Here is a 20435-nt window from a genome sequence, read left to right on the forward strand (position 1 = left end):
ATCAGAAATGACCTGGTCTTGGCTTACGCCTACCTATGCAGTGACAAAAGGCTCTGAGAGCTCACCAGTGTCTGGACGATTGCATGGTTCGTGGCATTCATATGTGCATTGAGTGGGAAGGAGCATTCTCCATCACAGTAATTGGCAGCATAGCCCTTGGGTGCAATGATCCAGTCCTTAATGTAAAAAAGCAAAAGCAAGCAACAAAGAGACGATTAACATACACTCTGTGCTCTCAGTAATCCTGTGAGAAAAATTACTCCCATGGACAGCTAAGGAGACAGATGCAGGAAGGTCAGTTTCACAGGCAGGTGGCAAAGCTGGGTATGAACCTGATGGTGTAACTCCAGAGCCCTTGCTCTTTCCACAGGCCCAAATGGCATTTAGCTGCTACCTGCCTGCCAAGCCTAGAAGCACATGGGGCTGGCTTTATGTACTTGGACTCAACAGAGCCTCTCCAGGAGCCCGGAGTACTCCCTGTCATGCCACCTGCATATGGAAACTATCTTCTGTCACATGTCATCTGTAATTTGCTTCTTATAAACTGTGGTGACTCTCAGGTGTGGGGCAAAACCTTTGTGCTCTTCTAGACAGTTTGGGTGAGCTGATTTATAGCCATTGCAGAAGTTTAACTATTGATCCATTTTCCCAACCCTTTCTCAAAACAATTTGTTTAATTGGTAAATGTAAATACATAGCCTGTGGACTTTAAAAGAATGAGTAAAGACTATTGGAAAAGGTGGCTATTGATTTTGAGGTACACAGAGCTGGGGAACCCTGGGCTCCCTTGAAAGGTGCCAATAAGGGCTGTGTGCACACATAAGCCAGGCCTTCACCCACCTCACTCCAAGAGCCTGGGCATTTGGAAGGGCTCCTATGTACCTTCATGGGAAGAACCATCTCAGTCCTAAAGCTCAGGATCTTGGATGATGGCTGCTGCCATGAAGATGAGAAGGGCCCACTGAGAAAGGAACTTTGTCCCCCTTGTACCAAGAACTCACCTGCCATCCCAGGTCTTGGAAGCTCACATAAAGCTCATGCTTCCTGCAGGCTGTTTTTAACTCACTGCTGTTGTAATCTGTTGGAAAAGATAAAAACATTAACTCATTCATTCCCTCACCAGGCACTGTATTAGGCTCAGGATAGCAGTGCACAAGGCCTCGGCAAGACACAAATTTGGTCACCAAACAGCTCCATCGGGTTTCCGGTAGCTTGGGTGTTTTACACACTCTGTCTTGTCCACTCTGGGTTTAGTGCTGGGCACACTCGCAAACGATACATAATATTGACCTGAATGGAATCTTTTAAGCAACAGATGTTTGTTGTGCAAGGTCTATCACCTGTCATTTGCATTATATGATTTGTGCAAGGTCTATGAAGGGGGTGTTCCAAGATGCCCCAAACACTCTGGACTCCTGATATGGAAGACATCATATTTGCAGTAAAAGACGACTATCCCAGGTAGTATTTGCTATATTTCTAACAGGAAGAGTCTTGAAGCTGTACAGGGGTTTTAAAGATAGCTGCTGGGCCAGGGAAGTATCCCGAAGGAAGTATAATGAGCAGGCCCTGACCCGGAGGCCCAGGAGTGGGGGAGAGAGGGAGACGCTGCAGCAGAGGCCATCCTCATCGGCACTGTCCTCCGGCCTCTCTGCCAGGGTTGAGCCCTTTAACCTGCATTTAAGCAACAACTCCTAAGCCAGTAGTGCCAGTGAGATCTGCTGCTGTGTATATGCCCCCTGTGTGCAATTCAGGAGCTACCAGTCTGGCTTAACCTAATCATTGGCAAGAGGAATGGCAATGCCCTGATTCATTAGGCCAGTGGTCAGCAAACTGCGGCTCAGGAGCCACATGCGGCTCTTTGGCCCCTTGAGTGTGGCTCTTCCTAAGCCTTAGGAGTACCCTAATTAAGTTAATAACAATGTACCTACCTATATAGTTTAAGTTTAAAAAATTTGGCTCTCAAAAGAAATTTCAATCATTGTACTGTTGATATTTGGCTCTGTTGACTAATGAGTTTGCCGACCACTGCATTAGGCCAATTGTAGCGCTCTTGTGTGACATGCCCTTGGCTAGGCACATGGTAAAAAGGAAGATAGGTTAGACAACACTTTTGTCCTCCAGGAACTTAGAGAATCAAAAGGGTAGTGTGAGACATGTACAAGTTCAGGGTGGGAGTGAGAGGAAAGAGAGCAGTTCTATTGGAATGGGTTTAAAGATGTGAAGAGTCAATGGACATAATGTCAGCGAAACTTGATCTTGATTGACTTAGAACACTAACCAAACATTCGAATTTTCTACCAGAGGTATTAGGTAAATCTTTAAAAGTTTTTTTTTTTGGTCAGGGAGTGACACGTTCAGAGCTGGGATTCTAAAGGATAGATCTGATGATAGTGGTGTTTGAGAGTTCCAGAGAGGGGAGAAGGATGAAAGGTAAGAAGACTTTGGAGAAAAGCTCTTAATCTACAATGAACTTTGATGAATACGAGAGCCTGGGGCCATTTGCATGCTACCTCTTTTTTATCACATGAGCCAATAAATTACCTGAATACTTAAAGTCTGTCTGAACTGAGTTTTCTGTTACTTGCACCCCTGGACCTCCTGGCCCTGAAGCAGAACTAAATATGCAGATTTCATGATTTTATAAGAGAAAGAGACGAACAGTACCAACTCAGCCCAGCGACCTATCCTGGGAGGATAGACAAGCTATCTTCTGTAGTGGTTTCTAGTTCTAAATTTATTCATTCTCCTCACCTGCCTTCTTCACCTCACAGAACCACTCTTGCTGTAAGTTAAAGTACCTGGTAGAAGTGAATGCAAAACCACACTGGAGGAAATTTTTCACAAGGCAGGACACCATGGACTCTCAGTAAAAATAAGCACACACCAACACCACAAAACAAGACAAATTCCTCCTGTTGAAAATAATCTCTCAATGAAAAGAATTAACCACACGAAGAAATAAAGTATCCTGAGAGAGAGTTGGAGTGCAAGATAGAAAATATAGGATCCCAGAGATTCAGGCAAGAGTAGTCTCTGAATGTGGTTATAGAAAATGAATATCTAAAATAATGAAAGAGTTAAGAAACAGAACTGTAAAGCAAGATAATAGAGAAAAGAACAGGTGAATTTGAAACAGAGCCAAATAAAATTTTATAAAAACCACAATCATTGAAAATAACAAAAGGGATGAGCTAAACATCAGATTAGATATAACTGAAGTGAGAATTAAAGAATTGATCAATATTTGAAGAAACTTGCCAAAATAAAGCCAAGTCAGATGGCCAGAAATTACATCTATCTGTAAAGAGATCTAGAAGATAGAATAAAAAGTCGAACATTATTTCTAGTAGAAACCTCTGAGGAGACTAATGAGGAGAACTAATAGTTGCAGGCATAAATACCTATGAATTTTCTAAAAAAGTATGCCTTTCTGAAAAAAGGCAAACTTCTTTAAATTGAGAAGGCACAAATGAGTCCTAAGCAAAGTAAGTAAATTCCTATTTAACCATATCTGGTGAAACTAGTATATCAAACACATAAATTCTTAAAAGCAACACTGAGATGAATATAAAATGATCTACAAAGGAACACAAAGTAGATAGCAAATTTCTCAACAGAAATAGAGAACATAAAAAAAATATCAAAAATTATGCCATCAAACTAGAATTCCATACCCAGCTATAGAAGCCATCTATTGTTTGGCTACCCAGGTTCCAAGAACACTTATCATTTGGGGAAATTCCTAGGTAGGTAGGAATCAAGGTCCCACTTCCAACCACAGATAGCTACTGTATTTGTCCCCTGGCAGTTAGAGTATAGCCTCCTGACTTCATCAACCCAATGCACCCACTTTTGAGAGAGTGACTCAAAGGGGAAACTAAGAATGGGTGACATGGCAGCAAGTGTTCAGGGTGCTGGCTCCAGTGATAGCATTCAAACCACAATGTCCCCATGACTAGGTCCAAGCTAGACCTTGATTTTGAGTTTAATTCTCCAGCCTCATTGGTTGGATGAGTTCCCTGATACATGTAAATTATTTTTCACTTTAAGTAAATTAGAGTTTGCTTCTATTCCAAGTAATCAAGAGCCCTGAGTAACTAAATTATTATCCATAGAGAATAGGGAACACAGGATGGAGTGGGTCCATTATTTCATATAGGATTGGTGAGCTCATCCTTCTGTTGGAGTATCTCTTAAGCAGAGACCTGAAGGAACATTGGGGGTGGGGCATGAGTCTATCTGAGGGGAGAATAATTCGTACAGCAGGAATGACAAATGTGAAGGCCCCGAGGAAGTACCCGCTTGGCATATTCCAGGAACATCTGATGGAGACTGCTATGTGTTTATTAAAAACCCATCTATCTACCCCTGGGGCACAGAGCTATTTGACATTCCCAACTGCAGTTAGGTGTGGCCAAGTGGCTGAGTTCTGCCCATAAATGTGGAGAGAGGGGAGGTATGTCGCTCCCAGGCCTGGCCTCCTAAACTCGCCTGCAGCCCTCCACTTGCTCTTTCTTCTCCTGCCAGCTACAGGCAAGAGTCAGTCTTCCGAAGACTCCATGGTCCTGGTCCTGTTGTACCCTTGAAGGTGTCCTATGTTAGATAAGTTGTATGATCCCCCTACTTATAGTCTCAGCCTGGAATGTTCCCTGCCCAAACTCATTTGGACTGTGTCCCCCAACATAATCTTCCTCTAAAAGACCTTCTCTGTGCTGGGGACCAAGATCACCCCAAAATCAAGTCTGAAATTGTTAGCCATGTGAAAGGCAGGGATTTCTAGGCCAGCTTTCCTTCCCAGGTCAGTGAACAGGCAGTGAAATATAATAAAGAATATATCTGGTCTTGACAACAGCATGGATGGACCTGGAGAGCATTATGCTAAGCGAAATAAGCCAGTCAGAGAAGGATAAGTATCACATGATCTCACTCATTTGTGGGATACAATGAATAACATAAATTGATGAACAAAAATAGATTCAGAGACATAGAATCATCGAACAGACCGTCAAATCTCAGAGGGAAGGCGGGGGTGGGAGGGCAGTGTTGAGAGGGTAAGAGATCAACCAAAGAACTGGTATGCATATAAGCATAACCAATGGACACAGACACTGGGGAGGGGGGGCGGGGCAGGCTGAGAGAGGACAATGGGGGGAGGAACATATGTAATATTTTCAACAATAATTTAAAAAAAAGAATATATCTGGTCTTTGTCCTGGTTCCTGGCACAAAGCTATAAAACCATGGAATTTCTTAATTGATAAATTCCAATATATGATGGTTCCTAGATAGCTTCAGGATAGGGGCTGGTCACCAGAAAGACTAACCATGTGATTAGAGGGTTGGGCCAGCCTGACCTCCATGGAGGGAGACTGGATAACATGGCCAGGGATTTAGTCAATCATGCATAGCAATGAGACCCACATAAAAACTCTGGACACCGAAGCTCTGTGGAACTTTTGGGTTGACAAACAGACTGGCATGCTGGGAGAGAGAACCTCCCAGGTTCCATGAGGAGAGGACATGGACCCCTCCTCTCCTGCCCCCGCTCCCCCCCCCCCAGCTGGGGAGCTTGCTCTATGCAGCTCTTCCTCGTGTGCATCCTTTATAATAAAACTGTGATCCTAAGTACTAGGTGTACTGGTTAATAATGCGGATTTTTTTCAATAGATGGAGTTGCACATATGTTGATATATATGTGATTTGATATGTATGCTATTTTGTTGTAGTGACCAGCTTTAAAACTTCATATGTCAAATTTGCTGAAGTTGTTAACATCATAGATATTTTTACGCTTAAAAATGTCAAATTTCATGCCAAAAAAAGAGCATTTGCGGGAACTTTTAATTCATTACTTTATTTTGAAGAAAAGTGCTGCTGAATACTTCAGGAAGCTTATGGTGAACATGCTCCATCTCAAGATACTTGTGAACGCTGGTTTGAACGCTTTCAAAGTGATGATTTCTATGTGAAAGACAAAGAACGTCCAGGTCAACCGAAAAAGTTTGAAGACCAACAATTACAAGCATTATTGGATAAAGATGCATGTCAAACTCAAAAACAACTTGCAGAAAGATTAAAAGTTGCTCAGCAAACAATTCTGATAGTTTACAAGCAATGGGAAAGATTTTAAAGTAATTTTGCTTCATGATGATGCACCATCACACACTTCAAAACCAGTTAAAGACATGTTAAAAGATCTTGCCTGGGAAGCAGTAACCCACCGCTGTATTCACCAGACCTTGCTCCTTCAGATTACCACTTGTTCCGATCGATGGCACACGCACTTTCTGAGCAGCACTTCAAAACGTTACAAAGAAATGGAAAATTGGGTCTCTGAATGGTTTGCCTCAAAACAAGAAAAGTTCTATTGGGACAGTATCCACAAATTACCTGAAAGATGGGGAAAATGTGTAGCTAGCGATGGACATTACTTTGAATAAAGCACTTTTGATGTTTCTCTTGAAATTATCGTGTTTTCTTTGATTACGAAATCTGACATTATTAACCGGTACACCTAGTATAGTGCTTTCCTGAGTTCTGTGTTATTCCAGTGAACTATCAAACCTAAAGGTGGGGTGGTCATGGGAATCCCTGAGTTTGTAGCCAAGTCAGACATGATTGGCAGGCTGGGGACCCCATTTGCAGCTGGCATCTAAAGTGAGAGCGGTCTTGTTGGGGACCTTACCCTTGAACTTGTGGGTCTGGGTCAGTTCCAGGTGGTTGGTGTGATGACTGAATTGGATTGCAGGACACCTAGTGGTGTCAGAACCAAGACAGGGACGACTTCTGCACGTCTGGATTCCCAGTGTCTCCAGCAGCCAGAACCACGGAGATGGAGTGAAAAGCTTCATTTCTGCCCCCACCAGTCCTCACTGTCTGAACCGCCTGCTCACTCACTCCGTGCTCAACAAAGAGGACTTTCTCCATAAGAACAGCTGTTTCTTTTAGAGCCAGATGCTGGTATTTTGTTGATAAGTAACAATGGGGTGGGGGGAGGGAGGAATTGGGCTCCTGTTTTTCTTTCTACAGACACACTCAGGCCAGACTTAAGTTTCCTTATAACTCCATGTTAAGTGCTGGCAGAGGATGTATAAATATTTGTGAAGGTCAATTTTCCTCAAAATACTTGTCTTCTGCTCAGGGCCAGGACCCCGAGTTCCACAGTGGAATGACACTGCCATGCCTTGTTTGGTTTGTAGGGATTCACAGATTGCAGAGAAACACTGCCCCACCTTGATATGTGGTTAGATGGATGGTCTGGATAGAGCCAGTGAAAATTATGCAGTTAAAATTGAACAGGCACATAGCTAGCCACTCCAGTGGGATAAAGAAAGGCAGCACAGCTTTGTCCAAATGGCTCACCAATCAAGGGAAGGGCAGAGAAGAGAAGGCCTAGAGCTGAAGAGATGCGAACCCACTAACCAGAGCAACAGAGCAGAGGCTGGCAATGCCATCCCCGGGCAGCAGTCCTTGGTCTGACTCAGGGGCTGCCTGTTTCTGATTCACGAGAACCACCAGGGAGGGAGTCTGAGCCCCATCCAGACCTGCATGTCAGAATGACTAGGAATGGGTCCCCTGCTGCCCGGGTGAGTCTGCGGACTCTAGACCTTGAGATGAGAGGCTCACAATAGGTGCAGTGTCAGCCCACTCACACACGCTCTGTCCCAAGACACCAGCCCTCCCTGCACATTCTCGGACGCAGCTATGGTGAAGGTGGATCTTGGTTGTGAGAGAAATTTTCAGGGGATCTGGCTCTTTCAAAGTGGAACATAAAAAGCGAAATCTGGCTCTCTAATCATTCCATGTGGTTCCTTGGCCTAAGAGTGGAAGGCAGGGCAAGTGCCACCAACCCCATTGGGAGTCTGGCCCAGCCAGACCAGGCCCAAGACGGTCATCCAGAGTAACCTGGACAAGCAGGGCCCAGCCATAGGTGGGCTTGGGCAACACACTCTTAGGTGACCAGGTAACAAAATATAACAGCCATGAAACCCCAGGATAAGCTCCTCCCCCACCAGAGGCAGACGGCTGCTAGTGCGCGAGGAGCAGGAGGGAAACAGTCTCCCACCACAGACCTTCCCGCTTCCCGTTCATCAGAAGCGTCTTCCTCGCCCTCAGCAGCACCGCCTCCCAGCGCCACTTCATAACCGCTCCAGCAGGGAAAGCTTCGGAGAAGACTGCTTCAGACCTCAATCTTTGCTCTTGTTTCCAAATAAACATTACAAACATTTAAACAGAGTTTAAATTGGTTTCATCTCATAGGAAGCTTCAGAGCTGCAACCGGGGAAGGTGAGAAACATTAAAGTTCCAAGACACGCCTGCCCGGTCACCCTAGGGAAGGCCTTTCAGCAGGAGCTCTGTGCTCCGTGGTGGGAAAGGCACTGGGACTGCCAGGCAGACCGCACGGTCCCTCTCGGAAGGAAGGGAAGTAGAAGAGAGTGGGCGAGAGGGCCAGGCTGCAGCGCCCAAAGTGTGTCTTTATTAAGTCTATTCTTCTAGGACTTTGCCAAGGGGGGTTGCATCTCCTCCAGCCTTCTGAACGATGAAACCAGTGGTACCGAAACACAGAAGTACCATGTCCATTGCTAATGGTCAAACTGGTAACCAGTGTCTTCCATTTCCGACTGTGGCATTAGCTGCGTCAGTGGCTGTGCCATCATTTTTCGTCTGTGTCCTTATGATCTGTGACTCTGGGTTACCCGGGGGCCGGGGACACCCGGAGGTGCTGGGAGGCGAGCGCAAAATGAGCTGCTCGCAGATGCGTCTTCCTGGTGACCGCTCAGTGGCTGTGCCATCATTTTTCACTGTGTCCTTATGATCTGTGACTCTGGGTTACCTGGAGGCCGGGGACACCCGGAGGTGCTGGGAGGCGAGCGCAAAATGAGCTGCTCGCAGATGCGTCTTCCTGGTGACCGGCTGACGGCAGGAGGGTGTGGTGATCAGGCATCTTGTCCTTGCAGACACCTGAACGCCCACATCTGAGAGTCCTGTTCGGAGGGTGGGGACGGGGATCAGTCACATCTGGTGGGCGGCCCCAGGGGCTGATGCTGCGGCTCCCAGCACACAGAGCTCCCTGTGTTCATCCTCATTCCCATCTTCCGGTCCCTCTTAGGCCACCTTGTCCCCTTCTGTTTCATTTGTACGTCCCACGCAGGCTATGGCTGAGAGACGGTCTTCCTGGTTCTGGCTGGGAGCTCTTTCTTCTCAGCTGCTGGGCCATGGCCCTGTTGGTGACAGCCTCTACTCCCAGGCCCTATGGCCCTATGGTCGTTCTTCCCTATAATGGCTGGGCCCACATGACAATGGGGGCCACCCCACAAGCCCCACTCAGCTCAGGCAAGCAGGACACTGCAACACTCAGCTCTGTTGGTGACAGCCTCTACTCCCAGGCCCTATGATCGTTCTTCCCTATAATGGCTGGGCCCACGTGACAATGGGGGCCACCCCACAAGCCCCACTCAGCTCAGGCAAGCAGGACACTGCAGGGAGCATTTCTCTAATTCAGTGCGGGCAGGGCAGGGTGCTCTGACTGCTGCGTGCACCGCTGGCCTGCCACCTCCTCACAGTGGCTCCGTCCCCAGGCAGCGGCCACGTACACTGCATGTTTGCCTCCACCCCAAACACGAGGGGCACATCCCACAGCCCTAAGAGGACATCGGGGTCAATTCCATCTGCACTCCCTGTATCTGGCCCTGGAAAGCCACACATGCAGGAGCCATGTGCTAGGAGAGCCTGGGCGCTGCCGGTTTATTTCTGAGGCGGAATCACTTAGTGCACTGAACGGCAGGCTTCCCTTGCACGAAAGACCAGGAGGGTCTTAGGGCAATGAGCCCTGGATGTGAAGGGCAGGGCCCTGTGATGATACTGACGTGCAGGGCAGGCGACATGCAGGGAGGCTGTGCGGCCAGCTTGAGGGGCACCATCGCAGCAGAGTCTGGACCTTGCAGCCACCACCTGAGGACCCCAGGGAGGTGGCTGCACCTGAGCCACAGCAGCTCAAGCCCAGTCCCGGTCCCGGGGATCCAGGCAGCCCACCCACTTTCCTTTCCAACCCCAACAGCGGAGGAGGAGAGAGAAACCACAGGAGGAGAGAAAATAGCAAGGAAGACATGGAGAGGGGAAAGGCAGAAAAGAGACAAAGGCAGGGCAACCATCCAAAATTAGGTGAAAGGGAAGAAGGGTGAGGTGTGGGCAGGTGGAGCCTCCCCTGCTGGGGCTCCTGCAGAGGGGCTTCCGGCTGGTGGGCTGTCCACAGGCCTCGCCGCTGCGGCCGGCCACTGTCCCTGCTCAGCAGGACGCATACTCAGCCAGGGAGAAGCTGGCAGGGCAGGCGCTGGGGACAGAGTGGCAGGGTCCACACTGTCTTTCCTGAGCTCAGGCTAACATCTTCCCAGAGGAAACTTGTTTGTCAGAGTGAGCAACTCCCACTTCCCTTCTCTCCTAGGATGCCAAGGGGGAGGACAACAGCGGCTGTTAAAATGGCACCTCTGTCTTCAGTGGTCTGGCCGCTCTTCCCGTATCCCCGGCCTTATCAGCCCGTCTTATCCATAACAAGTCTCTGGCTCCCACAGACCACGATCAACACAGCCATTGAGAACACGCTGGAAGGAGCCCAGCTCCTGAGCTCCGGCACGGCAGGCCGCAGGGGGACCGCCAGGATCTCGATTTCCAGTGTCTGTAACCTCATGAAGTGTTGGGGTGTAGGGGGTGGGGAGCTTTATTTTCAGAATCTAGATTTTGTTTACGGCCTGGATGGTAGCTCGAGACACCAGCCCAGCCCTATACTTCTGCGGCTCCAGGACGCCAAGGTCTCAGGAGATCCCATTCCGTGGGGCACCTGGGCCTCCCCTCAGGCTTTGTCTTGAGTGCAAAAGACTATGGAGCGAAGTTTTGTGAAAATAGACAAATACTCCCCTTGAACACTAAGCTTTAAGACCCCCTGTGCTCCGAGCACCTCTGTTCCCGTCAGCTCCTAGACTGAGTCTCAAGCCCCCCGGCCCCTACAGGAGCAGTGACAGCTGGTGAATTACTGGCAGCACCTGTCCATGCCGTGTTATTAACGCCGTTATTACGCCTTTCAGCACCGCTGCCATCAGCACCTTCGGAAGGGTGAGCCCAGGGACAGGACACCCTTCCAGGCGGTTTCTCTCCCTGATAACTACTATCCTAAGGCACTTCATGGCCGAGGAAAGTCAGTATTACACATATGGCATCTGAAATTATTCTAACGTTCAGACCACCAGTGCCATACCTGTGCTCCATAGCGGTGGAGAATTAAGATTTGATTTCATTCAGAAAACTCTTAACAAGCCTCTACTTTTTGACTGAGACAGCTGGAAGCCTAGCTGCAAGGCCTAAAATTTTAATTTAAGATCAAAATGACAAATTAAAATGCCCCCTCCTTTGAAGAATTATAAATAGTCCATTCTTCCCAAGCTTTGGCGGGCATCCCACGGAAGCTAAGGATGACCTCATGGAGACACCTGCTGGGAACTAAAAGGCCACATATGCACTGACCTGTAAGAATGAGACCCCCTAGTCTGTGGACTGGAGTGCCCTGAAATGCACAGCAACAAATTTCATAGTCATAATAAAGTGCCCAAGCTGTTGCTTGAATTCTGGTTACCTGTCTTATCTGGAAGCAACTGAATCCTCTCAGTTGGGAAGTTCAAGGGATAGAAGATACGAATTATCAACAAGGTCAAATAAGTATATCTAAATGCACCAGAGCCACATTTCCCCCAGGACCTTAAAGACACATGCTTGGAAAGAGATGGAAAGAGAACTGACTGTCAGAAATGCTAACAGGTAGCTTTTGAAGAACTCATTCCAAAGGAGAGACAGGGTCTTGAGAAGTTGCTGGTTCACAGGTTGGCAGAGCTGGGTGGTGGCAACATAAACATCAAGGATGAAAGAGGCCTAAAACTCATCTAATTCAATTTTACATGAATTGTTAAAAGTGGCAGAAAATGTTTCCAAACAACCATTGCCAAAAGAAAGAGCAATTGTAAGGCACACTGTTGGCAGCCAGCTGGTTGACCTGGCAGAAAACCTCACATTCACCAGCTGACTTGAAATCCCATTAACTACCCCCTCCCCAAAGATATCTTGGAAATAAGCTAGATCAGTATCTAGAATCACCACATGGGACCCCCCCCCCCCCCCCCCCCCCCCCCAAGGCCATTTGTTCACAGCCCTCATAATGGATTGGCCAGGTGTGTCACAGTCCCCAGAAGACAAAATAGTGAACCCCAAGAGAAAGAGATTATATAAGAGGGGAAGGCAGCAAGTAGAAAGAGATACCAAATGAAGCCAAAGAGTGCAAGGCACATGAGACCAGCAGGCTGGTAGACACGGAGGCTAGAAAGGAATTGCCAGATTTACCAGAATCCCCAGTGGGCTGCACAGCCTGGCTCAGACCTCCCCTCAGGCTTTGTAAAAACGAGAGATGACACTGTCCAGATGATATTCGAGCCCACTGCAGACGTGCCACACAGCGAACACCACCTCTCATTTGGAGCAGACAGCTTACAGAGCAGCCAGGGCAAGTGAAAACCTTCCAGGATGACTCTGATCCAAACCCACTGTTGGGTGCGTGTGTTTGGAAAGGTCCAGCTTAAAGGCCGAGTACAGATGTGAGAGGAGATTTTGGTGGGCAGTAGGGAGGAGGCGGATGGAGCTCCTGGCTTTTCCCTTGTTGTGGACTGGTCCTGCCATCTCAGGCATCTGCAGCTCAGTCTCAAAAACAGCCACATATTTTCCTGCCATGTTTCACCCTGAGGACAGGCAATTCAGTGAATTCTGTTAACTTCTTTACCCAGATGCAGGACTTTCTCTAGCGGGCTTCTCCTGGCGGCGTTGTTGCAGTGGAGAAATGTTAATTCCCTGGGAGCACTCTGTGGAAGAAGGGGGGCAGCAGAGGCAAAGCAATCTCTTCCTTCAACCTCCTGAAAGATTGATTTACAAGGGGAAAGGCCTGCCTGGAGTCACACCAGAGGCCACAGCTTTTCGTCTCTGCAGCATCTGCCTGGGTCACGAAGGCCCAGCAACATCTGGCCCCACCGCGGCCTGGAAAGGAAGCAAAACTGGTTGGCCCATTTCTCAGGGTAGCAGGCCATCTTCCTGGAATTCCCTTCTCCAAGAGCAACCTCCTCTTCTGCATGTCCACTCCCTGCACAGCACGGATAAATAAGGAAGAGTGAGCCAAGTATGGCCTCACATGAGCAATTTCTCACACCGACTTGAGAGGGTCTTTGAAGATAGTGAGATGCAAGGAGGATCCTTTGTAGGAATACTTTCTTGGTGGGGGGTGTCTGGCCTTTTACACAGCTGAGGCCAGAGGTATCTGTAATGAGCTCTTTGCCTTAGTACTGCTGGAAGGAGCAAAGCAAATTGGAAAGTCCTGGGCTGGGAGGTGGGGGGTGGGGTAGGAAGACCAAGATATACTTGTATCTTATTGTGAAATAGATAAGCTTTAATATTCATATTTAATTTAAAGTCATCAAATTGAAAAAACAAAGCTGAAGGAAACTTCGGAAAAAAAAATTGGGTGACACTGCTAAAACCAAAATCTAAGACATGTTTTCTCAATTTAAAAAAATTCCAGTGTGTACTGGGGCGCGGAGGGGGTGTTGAATAAATCAAGTGAAATTTTAATTTTAAAAGCAATCAACATTTCAAGAGCTGCCTTCATGTCTGAGGTCCTAGTACCAAAGTGACCGCGTTCATTAATGAACAGAAGCCGCCCAGCATCGTGCCCAGAGGAAAAGCGAGATTTTCCTTCCATTAGGCAGGCTGCCCCTTTCTTCTTCTTTCTTCTTCTTCTTTTATAAACCTCAACCCTGACTGTTTTTAGTGGTAAACACAGGAACACCCATGCTGTGCAACGCTTCCAAGGAACACCAGGATGACAAGAGGCAAAATGTCACATCACACTGGGTGGTGGATCCTCAAGTTCCACATCCAAGTCACTGGTCAGAGAAATGGCTGATGAAGTCAGAACATTCGCTGCAGACACTTCCTTCCTACGGGCACTTGGGGAAGCTGCATGAGCTCTTTCTGGCCACCGGAGATGGCATTTTTAAACAGTCACCCGGAGGAATGAAAGCACCTTCCAGAAGTATTTTACGTGCTTTCTGAGGGTCCTAACCTAGGCCCTGACAACCTGCTTCCTACAACTGGATACAACTCATCTTCAAGTGCTATTATGCACCAGATCAAATGCTCCTCATTTAATCCCAGCCAATCTGCCGAGTAGTAGCTATCCTGCTGCACAGATGAGTAACTGAAGCGGAAATGGATGAAGCTTCTCCAAGGTCACAGAGCAGTAACAAGGGAAGCAGGTTCTCGGACAGGAAAGTCCACAGCACATCTTTCACTTTCTGCTGGATTCTCGCACGATTTAAACGGCCGAAGAAAACCCAGAACGTGCAGCTCGGGCTTTAGAGTGAGATGCATCTGCGCTGGAACTGAACAGCCACTCGCTCTGTGAGGCACCACACCTGTGCCCCCTCCTTCAGGTCCTGATGAGTGGACTTCCGTGCCACTTCCTAACAAAGCACCGCACGGGAGGGACCATTTCTGAAGAACCAGGGAATGGACACGCAAGCAGAGGGAGCTGCTTTCTCTCTCTCTCTCTCTCTCTCTCCCTCTCTCTCTCTCTCTCTCTCTCTCTCCCTCTGAACCTCCCTGGTCAGGGCAGGATGGGGTTGGCCCCATTACTTAGCTCCCGGGGTGAGCACATGGCCCCAGCCTGGCTTTCTGGGGCGCCACCATGAAAGAGATGATCTTGGAACTACTGGTTGCCTTTCTTACCACCACGGGGAGAGAGTCTCTCTGAGAATGCTGCCAACAAAGTAGAGAAAGAGAGATTCTTCTCAGCCCCTGGAGGCAGCCATGCCTGAGGCTAGAAGCCCTGAACTTCCGGGTTAAATGAACCAGTCAAACCTGGCACATGGGGCAGCCAAGGGCACTGACAATACAAGTCCATCTGATACAAATGTATGAAGCTTGTTTCCATCCCTCAACCTCCCAGGCATAATGTGCCTGGGAGAAAACCTGGGATCTTTATGTGAGCGAAAAAGGAGCTGGAGAAATCTTACCCAACAGAAGGATGCTTTTCTGGAAAAACAGACACTCAGGATGCCTGCAGGCTGCAGACTCCATCTTTGGGTAATAAGCCTTCCCTCCGTGGCCCTAGATCATTGGTGACAACGACGAGGCACCTGCAGGCCTTTGTATTTGCCATGCAGAAGCTGTGCAGATATGAAACCATCGGCACGTCCTTGCTCTCACTGAGGCCTGAGAGCCAACAAAGAAAAAGACTTCACCCACACCTACCTGAAGCGCTGGAGACCCGGGACACGTCCTGGGCCTGGGTGGAGCGGTTGCGACTCTGCTGGCGACGCCGACCGCTGGCTGACCGCGTGGTGCGCACGTGGACCTCACTCACTTTGAAGAAGGCCACCATGAAAGGCTGCTTGTCATACGGGCCGTCTCTGCCCACCAGGCCTGCAGCTCGGGGGTTGATGCTGAGTCCTTGAATGCAAACCAAAGCACACCCCTCTTTAGTCCATGTAAACTTACTCCTGCAGCTGCATAGCGGATCCTACCCGGCCTCCCCGGGACTAAACATAAAGAATGCAGCTGAGGGGAAAGCATGTGTATTCTTGGATCTCTGGTGGCACCCTCTGGATGGACAAAATCAACACCCTCCTTCCAGCCCTAGCTGGTGTTGCTCAGTGGTTAGAGCATCAGCCCTCACACCAAAGGGTTGAGGGTTTAATTCCCAGTCAAAGGCACAAACCTGGGTTACAGCTTCGATCCCTAGCCCAGGTCAGGGTGCTTGCAGAAGGCAACAGATCGACTTGTCTCTCTCACATCTCTCTCATTTCTGCTAGTCCTTTTCCTTCATATTCATTCTTTCTTTCTGATCATATTCATCCCAACCATAAGGTGACTTCAACACACAGAGCATGCCCACTCTGAGGGCCGTAAGGGGCCCTGGATCTGCTGAACTTGGGTGCTGCAGGAGGAGGGGTGCTGGGAGGGGTAGACAGGGTCAGGATTTAGCCTATGCTCCCATCTTTCTTTCTCTCAACATCATCCACCTGCCTTCCCTCTGAGTGCTCACCTCCCATTGTTTCTCTCAGAACCTGGACCATCTACCCGTCTCCGAGTCCTTCCAGGGGAAGGATTTGCTTTTCAATAGCAGTTACGAGGAAACAGTAAAGGAAGTCATCGTGAGCTGAGGACTCGGCTGTAAACCACGGTTCTCTCATAACCGTTGAAGAGGAAATGAATGACAGCGACTGTTGGCCTGATTTTGGCAAACTTACCATCCCGAGTCACCACGCTCAGCTGAAGCCCCATGTTGTGCTGTGGGGTCACGACCCACAGATTGCTAGTGGCCGTGATGTCAAATTCCAGCCAGCCTTCTTCTGAGGCCCACACTATGCGGGTGTCCAGCAAAAAGAGGTCAGAGTCTCTGAAAGAAAGGAGAGGTGGTGCAGTGAATGGCCGGCTGTCCCCTCAGCTCACTCTCGCTCTGTCCTGCCTGGTGTCACAATAAAAGATGCCAGAGTCAGATCAGGTCCCGCGTAAAGCAGTGTCCAGCGACCTGCTGCAGCTCTGGCGGGCGTGGCACCACAGCGGGCAGGTGCTGACACGCGGAGAGATGACTGTGCCAGGGCCCTGCAGAGAAACGGGCTTTCTCTGAAGATGGCAGGGCCCCTCAGCTTCACCCACAGCCTCGCTACGATGCTTACACAAATCTCTAGTGGAATTAGGATAAATGACAGACAGATAGATAGGGTCATATTGTTCCTTACTTTATGGCTAATGAACTCTAGAAAGAGAGAAAGTGGGGGGGGGGGGACAGGAGGAAAAGGATTAAGAAAATATTAAAATCGGGATCAATATGAGCTTTCACAAAGTTGTGCTTTGCTCATTTTCTTTTTAACATTAAGATCTGACAATCTTCACGTTAAAATGAGGAGAAACCAGAAGCCACATCATATTTCTGAGTAATCACCAGTTCTTTTCCTTTAATTAAGGTATTTGCATGGTCTATAGTGAGTGTCAAGTCCTCTCTCGCCTGGACTGTGTGATGTGGGTGTATGTTGAGTGATTTTAAAGTTTATCCCAGTGCAGCTGTGAGCCAGGCTGGGGTTCTTTGAGGCAAACTTGTCGAGTCCATTCCTTCCATTGGGCTCCACAGGGAATATTTTTATACTTTTTACAGTTTTCAACTAACATAACCCTAGGGGTTGTGGGAAGATGGAGTGAGGGTTTCTTCCTGCTCGCCCACATGTCATGGTAGAGCAGTGCCAGGGGACGGTCCCCTTCGTGTGCTGCAATGACACTGAGTCTGAGCCCGGAATGCCCGTGACGGGGAGGGGGCGTGTTTTGGTCATGGAAAGATCTAAGTTCCCTGGTGCTGGCAATATTTTGCTGAAATATCTTAGAGCTGTGGTCAGCAAACCACGGCTCGCGAGCCACATGCGGCTCTTTGGCCCCTTGAGTGTGGCTCTTCCACAAAATACCACGTGCGGCACGCACATACAGTGCAATTGAAACTTCGTGGCCCATGCGCAGAAGTCGGTATTTTGTGGAAGAGCCACACTCAAGGGGCCAAAGAGCCGCATGTGGCTCATGAGCCGCGGTTTGCCGAGCCTCAGTTTGCCGACCACTGTCTTAGAGGATAGAAAATTATTGGAATTAAATACTAAATTTAAGACGAGCATGTCAATACTAATGAAGTACATTTAAATCAGTGATAAAGTGTTTCCATATACTTTACTTTCCTCAGTTGTTAGGACAATCCCGAAAGCTCGGGAGAACATTGCTATCCCCATTTTACAGCTGGGGAAACTGAGATTCAGGTGTGAGGTTAGTGTCATGCGGCCAAGATCAAAAGCTGGTAAGTGAAAGAACTAGCCAGTGAAAAGAATGTGGACTCAGTTTCCCATAATGACATCTTGCCTTCTGAGATTACCCAAGACAACCTGTGACAAGTGAATACAATTTATTGCTATTCTTTTGAATATCTGTGAGGCCCGTGAAACATCCGAGTTAAGAATTTTAGATTTCTCAGAGGGGAAACTATTTTTCCTGTTTACATGGCTTAGAGTTAGAAGAAAATGCTATTGTCATCTTCTCCAAGCTTAAAACAGTAGGTACAGCTAAAAGTAGTTTACTCAGCTGCTGAACGGAGTCTGCAGGGGGCACATTCAGGCCTGCCATCTTTAAAGCGCTCTCCTACCCGCATGTGTCACACCCCCTGCTGACAAATCACCCCCCCTCCCCGTTACTGAGGTAACTGTGAGCAGGGAGATGGGGTGTCCATGGAAAACAGCAAGAGGGGATGGCAAGTCCAAAGCTTTGAAGTTCAGATGCAAGAAGACATAAATCCTGCTCTGGAAGGTCTGAGAAGCCCTTATCCAGCAATAACAGGCCTATGGACAGTTCTGTGGGAGGAGCAGCCAGGGCCTGAGGAAGCACAGGACAGATGCTCCTCAGAGCAGCACCCTCGAATGAAGATGCTGTGGGAATTTCGGGCGTGAGGCTGCCCCTGAGGCAAAGAGCATCAGTGCATGGGCTATTGCCACAGGTCCCTTGTTGCTACTTACAGAGCTTCAATGATACACACAATGTTTAAGGTCTTGTAACAACGACGGAGAAATATACAAGAGCAAGTGGGGGGTGGGACAGAAGGCCAGCTTCCAAAAACAGGTGAGAGAAAGCAGAGAAAAGGAAAAAAGAGAAGGGCATGGGTAAAAGAGGGCGAACATGAATCAAACGCTAAACGTGGGAAGAGTGTTGCTAAGAAGAAGGATAATAATCACGATGTGGAAGAAATTAAATGTCCAGGGAGAATGGGGAGAGTGGACTCAGAGAGCCCAAGTGTCTATCTTGTCTCTATTCCTAAGAATTCCTGTTTCTGCCGCTCCCCTGGCTGCATAGTAAGGACAAGGCCGTCCTCACTGCGTAAGAGCCCCGTGGGGTTCAGGGGTTCATGAACCTGGTCCAGCAGCTGAGGGCAGGGAGAAAACCCTGCTCACGGGCAGTCAGACAGTCTGAGATTTAGATGATTAAATCCGGGACACTGAGGTCCTGTGGAAGGGAGGTGAGGTAGAGCATGGACTTAAGATAACTGGACTTAGAGAGAAACAACAAATATTTACTGTGCTTTCTATACACACATATGTGCCAAGAGCCTCTCTATTCCTTGGGAAGCCTGGAGAGGCGGGTCCTGTAGCTGACGGCACGGAGCCTAGAGAGGGTAAGTGTATTAAGGTCACAGGTATTAAGTGGGCTGACCAGAACTGAAAGTCAGAGCCCGGACTCTTAGCCACCACATTTCTCAAAAGCAGTCAAGAAACATCCAAGGCACAGGTTGAAATGACTGAGCAAAGGCTCAGAGTAAGGTAAGGGATCACAATGTACTGCACGTAAATGCCAAAGTCGGGTGGATACAGAAAACACTTGAATGTACTCAGGGCTGGCACAGGATCCTATCAGGGTACGGAGAAGAAGCGGGGAAGTGTGTGAGAGGGATCCGAGAGGGACCGTCCAGTCTCGCCCTATCCCTGCTCCTAGGCAGGACACTCTACATGAATGTACTGAGGGCTGGCAGAGGATCCGAAATCATGAGCCGGCTCTCCTATCAGGGTACGGAAAGAAAGGGGGGGAAGTGTGTGAGAGGGATCCGAGAGGGACCGCCCAGTCTCGCCCTATCCCTGCTCCTAGGCAGGACACTCTCGATGAGACTGAGCCCACCACTGACACGCAGTCACACAGCCAGGGTGAGGAACTTTCAGAATCACAGCTTTAAGAAACAACTGTGCTGGCTCACCCTCAATGCTTCCAATAGCTCAGGTATTTAAGAGCCACGATTTATGGCAAGTCAATGAAACGGTTCTGGTCTGACCCACATCTATTTACTTTTCTTCAGTGACACATGGCTTTCTTAGTCTGCCACCTCTGTGAAAATGTAGCCTCGAGCAAGATGCACCTGAGTTCCCTGTGTGAAAAACAAGGATGCCCCTCTACAGGGTTGAGGTCTGTTATTCCCATCTAAAATATAGTCGCCTCCCAATAGAGTCCTAGGGTCTGGCCAATCTGACCACAGCTGGATTATTTGGACCCTCCCACTGAATGATAGACACTCAATTGAGCATATTATAAAAGAAAATGCTGAAACAAGATAGAGATATAATTTTGAATGAATTTATTGCCTGTGTTGTTCTCAACCAACTCATAGACCCATGTTTCATGATGAATATGCATTCCATATTCAAGGATACAACAATATTATTCTCAATGTGATCCCAACTCAAGGACATGAGTTTCCTCATATTGTGATCATCCTGGACAAATGAAACTCTCAACAATGGACCACACATGATTGATCTCATCCAAGCTACTCATTAGAC

The 20435-nt window shown here is 48.2% G+C and overlaps 1 protein-coding gene across 1 annotated transcript in view; it reads right to left on the bottom strand.

Moving 5' to 3' along the window:
- BMP6 (bone morphogenetic protein 6) overlaps window positions 1-20435 on the bottom strand; it is a 190131-nt gene that overhangs the window by 1752 nt on the left and 167944 nt on the right. The window contains exons 3-6 of the mRNA XM_005886401.2: window positions 16338-16486; window positions 15340-15537; window positions 1002-1078; window positions 66-176 (exon numbers count right to left, since the gene is read on the bottom strand). Coding sequence (XP_005886463.2) covers window positions 66-176; window positions 1002-1078; window positions 15340-15537; window positions 16338-16486 — 535 coding nt within the window. The remainder of the gene's footprint in view (window positions 1-65; window positions 177-1001; window positions 1079-15339; window positions 15538-16337; window positions 16487-20435) is intronic.

The sequence above is a fragment of the Myotis brandtii genome, unplaced genomic scaffold (assembly GCF_000412655.1).
Source record: "Myotis brandtii unplaced genomic scaffold, ASM41265v1 scaffold982, whole genome shotgun sequence".
Taxonomy (NCBI): Eukaryota; Metazoa; Chordata; class Mammalia; order Chiroptera; family Vespertilionidae; genus Myotis; species Myotis brandtii.